Genomic DNA, 13,647 nt, shown 5'->3' on the forward strand with positions numbered 1-13,647 from the left:
AATGGCAGAAAGGTGATAAGTCTTCACTGAGAATATTTATTTTCTTTCCCCACAAATAGAGGGATTTTTTTTAAATTTAAAAACATACGCATTTAAAAAAAAATGAAACTTATAAAGATCATAGAATCATAGAATAGTACAGCACAGAAGGAGTACAGAAAGAGCTGTGCCGGCTCTTTTCGAAGCACAATCCAATTAGTCCCACTGCCCCGCTCTTTCTCCATACCCCTGCTAATCTTTCTCCTTCAAGTATTTATCCAATTCCCTTTGAAGTCTACTTTGTGCCTTCTTTTGGCTAGGCTCTGGAATTCCCTCCCTAAACCTCACCGCCTCTCTAACTCTCTTTCCTCCTTCAAGACGCTCCTTAAAACCTACCTCTTTGACCAAGCTTTTGGTCTCCTGCGCTAATTTCTACTCGGTGTCAATATTTTTTCTCAATACTCCTATGAAGCACCTTGGGACATTTCACTACGTTCATCATGGACAGTCCCTTGGAATCGAGGAGGACTTGCTTCCACTCCCAAAGTGAGTTCTTTGATGGCTGAACAGCCCGATATGAGAGCCACAGACCCTGTCACAGGTGGGACAGACATTCATCGAGGGAAGGGGTCGGTAGGGCTGGTTTGCTGCGCGCTCCTTCCGCTGCCTGTGCCTGGCCTCTTCATGCTCTTTGCGTTGAGACTCGAAGAGCTCGTTTAGGGAGTCTCGTATCTGGCATGTGTACTATGTGGCCTGCCCAGCGAAGCTGAGCGAGTGTGGTCAGTGCTTCAATACTGGGGATGTTAGCCTGGTCGAGGACACTGATGTTGGTGCGTGTCTGTCCTCCCAGGGGATTTGCAGGATCTTGCGGAGACATCATTGAAGGTGCTTTATAAATGCAAGTTGTTGGTGTATTGAATCTGTATCCACCACCCTATCAGGCAGTGCATTCCACTAACCACTCGGATGGCAGGAATCAAACAAAAAAAAAAATCACATGCCGGCCCCAGGTTTTCATTCTCATGTTCCACAGCTACACCTACACCAATTATATCCCCTCAACAATATGCACTGCCTCAGAGATATGTCCCAACAGGGTACAATGCTAAAAGGTTCTCACGATGAGGAACAGCCTTGCAAAGCAACAAAGTTTGTTTCTGCTATATTTCTAATTAACAGCTGTGTATTAGAATATTGTGCTAATTATGGTTCCTACACCGATTTACCTTCAGGCCCTGGGGAAGTCAGTAAATTAATGGATGCATCTTGTTTGTTGCTACATTGGGTCTTCTCTTCACAACAAAGTGTTTGTGCGTGTGTGCCTCGCTTCCACTGCCCTGAGGGGCAGGAGTGCGTGTTCGAGGCTGGGGGTCAAGTGAACATTTCAAAACTGAGATTCATAAGGTTTCTTTTAGGAGAGGGTTTTGAGGGTTTTATGCAATCCAAGGTGGGCAGATGGAGTTACGATGCAGATCAGCCACGATCTAACCGAATGGCGGAATAGGTTCGAGGGGCTGAATGGTCTATTCATGTCCCTATGTGCCACCATTAGCCTCGGAGGCAATGCTGAGAAGGGGCCGCGAGATCAACCACGAGTGCCAGAGAATCGAGTTATGAGGCAAGGCTACATTAAACTCGGACCCTTCTGCCTCTAAAGACAACAAAGAGGGGGTCCTACAGAGGCATTTAAGACAGTGCAAAAGGTTAACGCTATCCACGATTTTAAGTTAAAGGATGATGACTGAACAAGGATCCCTGGTAAAAGACAAGCACATCGAGTGATTTGGACACAAGAACATAAGAAATAGGAGCAGGAGCAGACCATACAATCCATCGAGTCTGCTCCACCATTCAATAAGATCATGGCTAATCTACCTCAACTCCACTTTTCCACCCTATCCTCATATCCCTTGATTCCCCTAGAGTCCAAAAATCTATCGATCTCAGTTTTGAATATACTCAACGACTGAGTATCCACAGCCCTCTGGGGTAAAGAATTCCAAAAATTCACAACATCGAATGAAGAAATTTCTCCTCATCTCAGTCCTAAATGGCTGACCAATTATCATGAGACTATTACCCCCTAGCTCTAGACTGTTCAGTCAGGAATAACAACCTCTTTGCATCTACCCTGTCAAGCCCTCTAAGAATGCTGTATGTTTCAATGAGATCACCTCTCATTCTTCTAAATTCCAAAGAGTATAGGCCCAATCTACTCAATCTCCTATCATAGGACAACCCTCACATCCCAGGAATCAATCTAGTGAACCTCTTTGTACCTGGAATGGTCCACAGTGGGACAGTGGAGACAATGACTGCTGGATTCATTCATCATCATCATAGGCAGTCCTTCGGAATCAAGGAAGACTTGCTTCCACTCTTAAAATGAGTCCTTGGGTGACTGTACAGTCTAATATGAGGACCGCAGTCCCTGTCACAGGTGGGACAGATCATTATTGAGGGAAAGGGTGGGTGGGACTGGTTTGCCGCACGGTCTTTCCGCTGCCTGCGCTTGATTTCTGCACGCTCTCGGCGATGAGACTCGTGGTGCTCAGCGCCCTCCCGGATGCACTTCCTCCACTTAGGGCGGTCTTTGGTCAGGGACTCCCAGGTGTCAGTGGGGATGTTGCACTTTATCAGGGGGGGGCTTTGAGGGTGTCCTTATAACGTTTCCTCTGCCCACTTTTGGCTCGTTTTCCGTGAAGGAGTTCCGAGTAGAGCGCATGCTTTGGGAGTCTTGTGTCAGGTATGCATACAATGTGGCCCGTCCAACGGAGCTGATCAAGTATGGTCAGTGCTTCAATGTTGGGGATGTTGGCCTGGTCGAGGACAGTAATGTTGGTGCGTCTGTCCTCCCAGGGAGATTTGTAGGATCTTGCAGACACATCATTGGTGGTATTTCTCCAGTGACTTGAGGTGTCTACTGTACATGGGGTCCATGTCTCTGAGCCATACAGGAAGGCAGGTATTACTACAGCCCTGTAGACCATGAGCTTGGTGGCAGTTTTGAGGGCCTGGTCTTCAAACACTCTTTGGCTCAGGTGGCCGAAGGTTGCACTGGCGACGGATTCATTAAAGAGGGAGTGGTGGTGGTGGTGAGGAAGGGGGAGGTAACTGTATGTTTCTATAGCTGCCCTGACCTGTGCTTATCTTGCATAGAATCAACAGCACAGACACAGGCCATTCGGCCCAACAGGTCCATGCTGAAGTTTATACTCCACACAAACCTCCTCCCACACTGCCCTCTATGTCCCTCGTGTATACATCGCCTTCTTTAACGTTTATTTGGTTGAATTGGAAAATTCTACATTTTCAGTTATAATTCATTGAAAAAAAATTGCAATATATTCTATACATTTCTCTAATTTTAATTTATAATATTCTCCATTAGACATTTACCAGGCAAAATTATTTGACTAAGTGCATCATGATCAACAAGAACCGTTTCCCTGTCCCACTTTAGTCTCTCTCTCCTGCCCCTCTAATGTCACATTACCATTGGCATATTGAGGGGCTCAGATAGCCAAACTAATTCCCAGCCTTATGCCCGCTGTCAAGGCCATTGTAGCCACCCACTAGAAAGTGTAGCATGAGCAAATTAACCCCCCCTCTGAACCTCACTCCTATCACCAACAGCAAACCAAGATAAGCAACACATACACTAACTGTTATGTTAACTTCTCTGCTTTTCATACGAGTTTATGTTACGTTAGGGTAGCATAGTGGTTATGTTACTGGTGTAGATAAATCTGGAATAAAAAGCTAGCATCAGTAATGGTGACATGAAACTACCGGATTGTCTTAAAAACCCATCTGGTTCACTAATGTCCTTGAGGGAAGGAAATCTGTCGCAAAGTGGTTGACTCTTAACTGCCCTCTAAAATGGCCCAGCAAGCCACTCCACTCTCACCGTCACTGTCTCGAGGGCAATTAGGGACGGGCAATAAATGCTGGCCTTGCTGGCGACGCCCACATCCCGTGAATGAATAAAAAAAAACTTATATAGAACCTTGATTAGACTGCACTTGGAGTACTGCAGCAAGCTCTAGTCTCCTTATTAAAAAAAGGACATCGTGGCACTGGAGAAGGTGCAAAAAAGATTTACTAGAATGATACCAGAACTGAGAGGTTAGAACTATTAAGAAAGATTGACAGGCTCTCTAAAAAATAGAAGACTGAGGGGTGACCTGATAGAGGTCTTGATAGGGTTGACAGAGAGAAAATGTGGGCGAGACCAGAACTAGGGGCCATAAATATAAGATAGTCACTAATAGATCCAACAGGAAATTCAGCAGAAACGTCTTTACCCAGAGAGTGGTGAGAATGTGGAGTTTGCTACCACAGGGAGTGGTTGAGGCGAATAGCATAGATGCATTTAAGAGAAAGCTAGATAAACACATGAGGGAGAAAGGAGAAAGGAACAGAAGGATATGTTGATGGGGTTAGATGAAGAAGGGTAGGAAGAGGCTGGTGTGGAGCATAATGCTGGCATAGATCTGTTGGGTCGAATGGCCTGTTTCTGTGCTGCAAATACTTTGTAATAAATACTATGTAACTTGCATTTATATCGTGCTGTTATTGTGCCACCCATTTTGAGAGTAGTAGGAGATAGTTTCTAGGGGAGCACACCCAGGGGCATGGCAACTGGTTTAACTGGTAGGCTGACTAGCCAATCTCTGGGATAGGGAGATAGTCAGAGGTCAACTGTTAATTTCCAGTCCATGAGGAATAGGACTTGAGCACTCAATCTAGGCCAATCTAGTAAAAAGACTTGCATTTATATAGCGCCTTTCACGACCACCAAACATCTCAAAGCACTTTACAGCCAAGAGGCATCGAGGGGTGGATGGATTCACTGTTAAGAGCAAACGGCAAGATTCAGCAATAAGCCTGACCAGTTCGCAATAAGTGAGCCTCCTAATGGGTATAATGTCATGCATTTTTTATTACTGGCCTAGCAGGAATGTTACTTAACTTGAGAGAGCATCACAGGCAAACCTGAAACTTGAGGCAAATGCCTTATGGGATTTCTCATAGGCATCCCAAAATGCTTGACACAATGAATCGCCATTGGTGTACAGTCACTGTTGTTATGGAGACAAACACAACAGCCATTTTGTGCCGAACAAGGTCCCACATAGAACAATGAGTTGAGTGACCAATTCATCTATTTTTTGCTTGCTGGTATTGCTTAAGGAAGGAATGTGGGTCAGGACACCAGGAGAATTCCCCACTGCTCTTCAAAAAGCACTGCGGGCTCCTCAAATCCACCTAAACAGACAGATCGGTTTAACCTCTTATCCAAAAGACCAGTCAGCTCTCCCTCAACGTCAGGCTAGATTGTGTGCGTAACAGAACTGGCAACCTTCTGAAAAAAAGTAAGAAATACGTGCATTTATATAGCGCTTATCATGACCTCGGGACGTCCCGAAGTGCTTTACAGCCAATGAAGTACTTGTGAAGTGTAGTCACTGTTGTAATGTAGGAAGGCAATTTGCGCACAGCAAGCTCCCACAAACACCAAGTGATAAGGACCAGATAATCTGTTTGTGATCCAAGCTGAATCATATCAAAGTCAGAAGACCTAACCTTAGGGAGGGGAGGGCAAATCAAATAACTTACAATGGAAACCAATAAAAATTGCTCAATTTCTTGCAACCTGTCAAATTACAAGGTGGAAATGACACTGTACTTCCCACAGGAATAATGGCGAGAATCATCCGGCCTATGGTATCAGGTGTCAGCACTTAAAACCCTGGCAGTGCCAGATATTGTCAATTATGACTTGTATTCCATTATATTCCATTAATGTCATTTGTAAGCCTGTTGCATTAGATACAATAAATCTACAAAGCAACGTATGCAAGGATTCTGCACTGTCGGAGGTGCCGTCTTTCCGATGAGACATTAAACCGAGGCATTGTCTGCCCCTCTCAGGTGGATGTAAAAGATCCCATTGCAATATTTCGAAGAAGAACAGGGGAGTTCTGCCCGGTGTCCTGGCCAATTAGCATCATCATCATCATAGGCAGTCCCTCGGAGTCGAGGATGACTTGCTTCCACTCTAAAAGTGAGTTCTCCGGTGACTGAGGAGTCCGATGCGAAACCAACAGTCTCTGTCACAGGTGGGGCAGACGATGGATGAAGGAAAGGGTGGGTGGGGAGCCTAGGTTGACGCACGCTCCTTCTGTTGTCTACTCTTGGTTTCTGCTTGTTCTCGGCGACGAGACTCGAGGTGCTCAGCACCCTCCCAGATGCTCTTCCTCCACTTTGGGCCAGGGATTCCAGGAGCCGGTGAGGATGTTGCAATTTGTCAAGGAAACTTTGAGGGCGTGTCCTTGAAGCATTTCCTCTGCCCACCTGGGGCTCGCTTGCCGTGTCGAAGCTCCACGTAGAGCGCTTGCGTTGGGAGTCTCGTGTCGGGCATGCGGACAATGTGGCCCGCTCTACAGAGCTGATCGAGCGTGGTCAATGCTTCGATGCTGGGGATGTTGGCGTGAGCAAGGACACTAACATTGATGCGTCTGTTCTGCCTATGGATTTGCAGAATCTTGCAATATTTATCCCTCAACCAACATCACTAATTTAAAAAGATTATCTAGTCATTATTACATTGTTGTTTGTGGGAGTTTGCTGTGTTCAAATTAACTGCCGCGTTTCTGGCATTACAACAATGACTACACTTCAAAATACTTCATTGGCTGTGAAGCACTTTGGGACATCCAGAGGTCATGAAAGGCACTATATTAATATAAGTCTTTCTTTCTCTTTTTCTTTGAATTCCTACAAAGCACAAATGCCAAATGTCACTACAACATTTAAGAGGAATTATTTTACTTTGCTACAGAATGAGTCAGTCCATCTCACCCCTCCCCCACCAAATTAGGAAAATTAATGAAGTTCCCAATTATCATCCATCTTCAACGAGAATACTTCCAGCCATTTTATTCTATCTATACTAGTCGATCTCCCATAGTGTTAAACACAGAGTCAGGACCAAGTGTAGTCTTCAGGTAAAGCAAGGTTAGAGGGCAAGAGATAATTGGATCCATGGAGATTCCACTTCCTGGAGTCAAAATTAACAAAGAAAGGAACGAAAAATCCAAATTCAGGGTCAGTCAGGTCTAACAAAGTCTGCAAAGGCAGGTATTGGCCTGAGCAGGGAATTAAAATACATCAAATTAGCCTTCCCAGCCTGAAAGGAAATATATAGAACTACATCGATATATGAAACAACAACAACTTGTATTTATATAGTGCCTTTAACGTAGTGAAACATCCCACGGCGCTTCACAGGAGTATTATGAGATAAAAATTTGACACCGAGCTGCATAAGTAGAAATTAGCGCAGGTGAGCAAAAGCTTTGTCAAAGCTAAATGTTTTAAGGAGTGCCTTGAAGGAGGAAAGAGAGGTAGAGAGGAGGAGAAGTTTAGGCAGGGAGTTCCAGAGCCTGGGGCCTAGGCAACAGAAGGCACGGCCACCGATGGTGGAGCAATTACAATCAGGAATGCTCAAGAGGGCAGAATTAGAGGAGCGCAGACATCTTGGAGGGTTGTGGGGCTGGAGAAGATAACAGAGATAGGGAGGGGCGAGGGCCATGGAGGGATTTGAAAATAAGGATGAGAATTTTGAAATCGAGGCGTTGCTTAACCGGAAGTCAATGTAGGTCAGCGAGCACAGGGGTGGTGGGTGAGCGGGACTTGGTGCGAGTTAGGACATGGGCAGCCGAGTTTCGGATCACCTCTAGTTTACGTAGGGTAGAATTTGGGAGGCCAACCAGGAATGCGTTGGAATAGTCAAGTCTCGAGGTAACAAAGGCACGGATGAGGGCTTTGAACAGCGGATGAGCTGAGGCAAGGGCGGAGACTGGCGATGTTACGGAGGTGGAAATAGGCGGTCTCAGTTATGCTGCGGATATGTGGTCGATAGCTCATTTCAGGGTCAAATATGACACCAAGGTTGCAAACAGTCTGGTTCAGCCTCAGACAGGAGTCGGGAAGAGGGATGGAGTTTGTGGCGTGCAATGAAACATGCAATGAAACAGGCCATTTGGCCCAACTGGTCTATGTCGCTGTTTATGCTCCGCTCGAGCCTCCTCCCAGCCTACCTCATCTCACCCTATCAGCATATCCCTCAATACAAGTTGTTGTTGTAAACTTAGCCGCCTCTCTCTCCTCTTTTAAGATGCTCGTTAAAACCTCTCTCTTTGACCAAGCTTTTGTTCACCTGTCCTAATTTCTCCTTATGTGGCTCTGTGTCAAATTTTTTCTGATAATCGCTCCTGTGAAGCACCTTGGGACATTTTACTACGTTAAAGGCGCTATACAAATGCAAGCTGTTGTCTTTATTCCTTTCTCCTTCATTTGCTTATCTAACTTCCCCTTAAATGCATCTATGCTAATCACCTCAACTACTCCTTGTTCTGCATTCTAACCACACTTTGCGTCTCTTGAAACAAAAAGTGAATATTCCATCCACTATCAGCATAGCGTAGTGTTTTTTTGTTGTTGTTACACAAGGGGCTGTGGCAGAAGTTTTCAATAAGTCTGGACTCGCTACTTTTGTTCAGTCGCACATCGACAAAATAAACCAGCTTGTCAATTCGACGTCAATCTCACCTCGCCAGAGTTTGCCCCGATTCCGCCTGTCGAAAAATTGGACAAGTACATGTGGGGGGCATGCGAGAGATGATGGTTCTTATTTCAGTCGTGGCTCAGTGGGTAGCACTCTCACCTCTGACTCGAAAGGCTGCGGGCGCAAGTCCCACTCTAGAGATTTGAGCACAAAATCAAGGCTAACAGTCCTAATGCGATGCCGAGGGAGTGCTGCACTGTCACAGATGCCTTCTTTCGGATGAGACGTTGGACCAAGGACCCTGTCTGCTCTCTCAGGTGGACGTAAAAGATCCCATGGCACTATTTCAAAGAACTGAGGAGTTCTCTCCAGTGCCCTGGCCAATATTTATCCCTCAACCAACATCACTAAAAAATAGATTATCTAGTTATTATCGCATTGCTGTTTGGAAATTGGCTGCTGCGTTTCCTACATTACAACAGTGACTACACTTCAAAAAGTACTTCATTTGCTGCTGTGCTTTGGGATCTCCCGAGGTCATTAAAGGCTCCATATAAATGCAAAACTTCCTTTTTACTTCTATGTTAAGGGAACACACTGTAACATTTTGAGAGTTACACGATTGTGGAGGTAGACGCTTGGCAATGTGAGTCAAGGACACGGATTCTGATTACGGAAGCGATAGATGCTTCAGAACCCGAGACAGTATCTACAAATCTGCACCAACTTCAGATCCCGGTTTAAAAATACCACCATGTTAAAACTACATAGGTTAGGAAAAAATTCAGAGGGTATCTTTTTGACAGACTTTAAAAGTGTTTCGGACAAAAGTTTATTTTTTGTTTCTGGTCAGTTTGCGATGTAGGAGGCAGTGATTCCGACGTGGCAGATTCCCAAGTCTTTCTGTACGCTGGAGAAACTCTTGCTTCATTCCATCATAAACCGGAAGCCCTTTGGCTCAGTTCTTCTGACCGGTCGCTGGTCTTGTCGAGATCACAAAAAACGGAGTCAAGAGGATCCGGCAGCTTGATGGAATCCTGCTTCCCGAGATAGGGATCAAGCAGATCGTAGCGCCGTCGCCTGTTGACCAGACATGCCTGACCCATCAGCGACAGGCAATTACGTCTCCGCATCCGTGAAATCAATTTTTATTTGAAATAAAATCCAAGATCCAAAACCGTCTCCCAATCGACCTAGCTTGATAGAAGGGAGCATGGTGGCATAGTGGTTACTAGACTAGTAATGTAGAGACCTGGACTACTGATCTAGAGAACGTGAGTTCAAATCCCACCATGGCGGTCTGAGAATTTGAATTCAGTTTATCATAGAATCTTACGGCACCAGAGGAGGCCATAAAACCCATGATATTGTGACCGGGGGTGGGGGCTACATCCTAGATGTTAACCCCTGTGCTTTTTATTTTCCTTTCCAGACATCGACGGACCCGCATTTCTAGCCCTCGCTGTTTTGTCCTCAGACTTCCGGCGTTCACAGGTTTGTCTTCATCTCAGGGCGAGATATATGATTCTTTAAAGACTCTGAGAGATGCAGATTGTCACAGTCTAAATGAATAGAATGATACAGCACAAAAAGGAGGTCATTTGGCCCATCGTGCCTGTGCCAGCTCTTTGATTAAGAGCTAGCCAATTATTCCCACTCCCCTGGCGCTTTCCCCATAGCCCTGCAATTTTTTTTTTCCCATTTCAAGTATGTATCCAATTCCCTTTTTGAAAAGAGTTAAGAAAACTAAACCTTGGCTCAAGCTACAATTAATAAGTATATTAGAACATATTGCAACTGGGTAGACCCTAATGTGAAAGTGCATTAGGAGAGCCAGCCTTTGTTGGGAGACCAAGAGACACAGAGTGTTTTTGTTGGTTCTTTCTTTGTATTATTATTTTGAATGACTGATATAGATGTAGAGCAACGATTATAATTTTGCATTTAATTTAAGGGTTATGAAACCAAGGCAGGTAGATGGGAGTTAAGATACAGATTTGCCACTGAATGGTCTAATTGAATGATCTAATTGAATGGCGGAACAGTCTCGAGGGGGCTGAATGGCCTCCTCCTGTTCCTATGCTACGTTCTGCAATGTGTTAATGCCTTATGTCACAGCCCCGGAAATGTCGTAACCTATGATATCGGACCGCTCTCCTGTAATCTGTCATTTTCTTCCAAAGGTCCTGTACCAGACGACACAATCTTCCACCTCTGTATTCACGGCTGAGATGAAGCATTCTTCCTCCTCTTTGCATTCAGCGTTGAAATCAGGACTCATCTGTAATCCCCTAGTCCAAAATAACTCTTTACATCCCTCAGTTGTCCTGCACCCCACCTAAAATCTATTGGCTTCTAAAATCCAAAGCTGCCGTTTCCTTATTAAAACTACTTCTTGATTGATTTGTTCACCTCTCCTGCTCGTTTTCACGCCATTGGTTGTCCTGCACCATTGTACTAGAATCATAGAATGATACAACACTAACGGAGGCCATCCGGCCCATCATGCCTGTGTCAGCTCTTTGAGAAAGCTATCCAATTCGCCCCGCTCCCTTGCCCTTTCCCCGTAGCCTTGCAAATTGTTACGCTTCAAGTGTTTATCCAATTCCCTTTTGAAAGTTACTACAGAATCTGCTTCCACCACCCTTTCAGGCAGCGCATTCAAGATCGTAACAACTAGCTGCGTAAAATTGTTTTTACTCATGTTGCCCCTGGCTCTTTTGCCAATCACCTTAAATCTGTGTCCTCTGATTAATGGCCCTTGTGCCAGTGGAAGCAAAACATCTCCCCATATTAGTGTCTGTGTTAGTTAAAAAAAGAATCTGCTTCTTTGGAGGAGAGGTTGTCGTGCCACGGTCATTGGTTTGCTGTGAAGAAGCCAAATTCTGTTTTTTTAAATCACATGGGGTTCAGGATTTTTCCCAATGTTTTGGTGGTGGCGGTGGGGAATGGGATCATCGCATTTCCATGACTTTTGTCAGTTTTTCTGTGAAAATGGAATGTGAAGCAGTGGTGTTGCCTAGAATTCTACAAATGGGCGCCATTCCTCACAATTTAGAGCCACTGTAGGGTTTTTTTAAAAGTTAATTGAAGAAGTCAAATTCTACTTTTATTACCTGGGTTTCTGACCAATGTTTCACGCATAACATTCTGCAATTCTTGGCCTTGGACTCGAAGTGCCCATTCCCCTGTGCCAAACAGTACATCTCTTGCCTTCAAACAACATTGGAAAATTCCCACACCGAGGCGTAAAGACACCTCAGCAGCAAGAAAAGCAACACTAAATGGTAACTCACCGTCTGCTATATGTTACAGATAAGTGCCCTGTAAGCTGAAGGTAGCAGCTCTGTCTCCAGGGTTCAGGTATGACAAATATAAACCACTCAAAGCTTCCCTCTTGCAGTTTGACACTGAACATGTAGCCCATTATCTTCTATTTAATTCCTTCAGCTAATTAGAAACCAAATTGAGTCATTGACAAAGCTGTGAATTGTAACATCTTGACCCATGACTGCTCTGTGAATTTGATGGAAAAAATAACCACTGAACCAAACACATCATCCTTAACAACACACAAACCCAAGCAACCGATGTCCTACATTCTCCACAAGTGCTACAACTATTCAGATCTCCCTTAATTACTTACAAGTCCAAACTGGCCCTATGGATTTGGTGCTCAGAGCTGTTAATTTAATGAGTTGCTGTCTTACCTTTCTATGATATCAGCAATCGCGCAGACAAACATCTGGAGTCCTTCAGGCATTTGCAGGGCAACTAAACCAGACATGGAAAAGAAAAAAAAAACATGTTTTGTTGTGTCTTGTTTTTTTTAAATTTGGGGTGTTAGTTGGTGATCAGGGTCTGAGAGTGTCTGATTGATTCCTCCTCCCCACATTCCCAGGGTATTGAAACCATCTCCCAACTGACTCCTTCCCAGGACCTCAGAATTATGGATTCCTCACGTACATCATGAGTGCAGCTCCCACAACACTCAGGAAACTCAACACCACCCAGAATCTCAGCCGCCACCAGAACTGCAGTGTGTACCATCTACAAGATGCACTGCAGCAACTCGCCAAGGCTTCTTCGGCAGCACCTCCCAAACCCGCGACCTCTACCACATATAAGGGCAGCAGGCGCATACGAACACCACCACCTGCAAGCTCCTCTCCAAGTCACACACCATGCTGACTTGGAAATATATCGGCCGTTCCTTCATCGTCGCTGGGTTAAAATCCTGGAAGTCCCTCTCTAACAGCACTGTGGGAGTACCTTCACCACACGGACTGCAGCGGTTCAAGGCGGCGGCTCACCACCTCCTTCTCAACAGCAACTCGGGATGGGCAATCAATAATGGTCGTGACAGTGTCACCCACACCCCAAGAATGAATAAAAATAAACTCTTTCCTCCTCGGGCCCTCTCACAGACCCGCCCCCAAGGACCCATGGAATGATTCAAAAAGGCTAGCCACAACTAACCCATGCCACATTTGACCTGGGATAACATGTTGCCATCATTGATTACAAAGCAAAACCATTGAGCCAAAATTCCGTTGGCAATGCCACCCGTCGACGCCGGAGAGGGGCGGCTACTGGGCGGCTAAGTACTTACCGTCGGCGGCAACCGGGTTCCTCGGTTCACGGTAAATTTAGTTGGGCCGTGGGGGCGGCGCCAAGAGGTATCACTGCGTGCTCTGCCTCCATCCACGTGGTGACGTCATTGAGCGCGTAACGTCCCCTTGCCACCGTGGCTGCGAGATTCGGTGAGTACCGTGGCCTGACCGGCCAGCGTCCGACAGCTGGCGGGACATCGTGGATCCTGGGGCGGTAGCGCCCAGAGATCAAGGCAAGTGGTTATGGGTTTTTTTTAGCATTTATGTATTAATGGGACCAGTGGGGAAGTGTGGGTGAGGGAAATTGTTGGAAACTTTTTTCTCTCATTTTTTTTCAACTCGCACGCGGCATCCTACCGTGGAGGAAATTCGGTCGGCCTCCCTGAGATGCCGCTCCGTTGGTGCCCGAGGATGAGTGTGCAATGCCACTTTTAGCGCTTCTCTCTCATCTTTGGGCGGCAAAACTGAATTTTGCAGTTT

The 13,647-nt window shown here is 45.5% G+C and overlaps 1 protein-coding gene across 2 annotated transcripts in view; it reads right to left on the reverse strand.

Moving 5' to 3' along the window:
• The window catches only part of dph1 (diphthamide biosynthesis 1), a 717,385-nt gene that overhangs the window by 667,560 nt on the left and 36,178 nt on the right, over nt 1-13,647 (reverse strand). For both annotated transcript variants that reach the window (XM_070856970.1, XM_070856969.1), the window contains exon 3: nt 12,265-12,328. In XM_070856970.1, the coding sequence (XP_070713071.1) occupies nt 12,265-12,328 (64 nt within the window). The remainder of the gene's footprint in view (nt 1-12,264; nt 12,329-13,647) is intronic.

The sequence above is a fragment of the Pristiophorus japonicus genome, chromosome 16, assembly GCF_044704955.1.
Source record: "Pristiophorus japonicus isolate sPriJap1 chromosome 16, sPriJap1.hap1, whole genome shotgun sequence".
In the NCBI taxonomy this organism is placed as follows: domain Eukaryota; kingdom Metazoa; phylum Chordata; class Chondrichthyes; family Pristiophoridae; genus Pristiophorus; species Pristiophorus japonicus.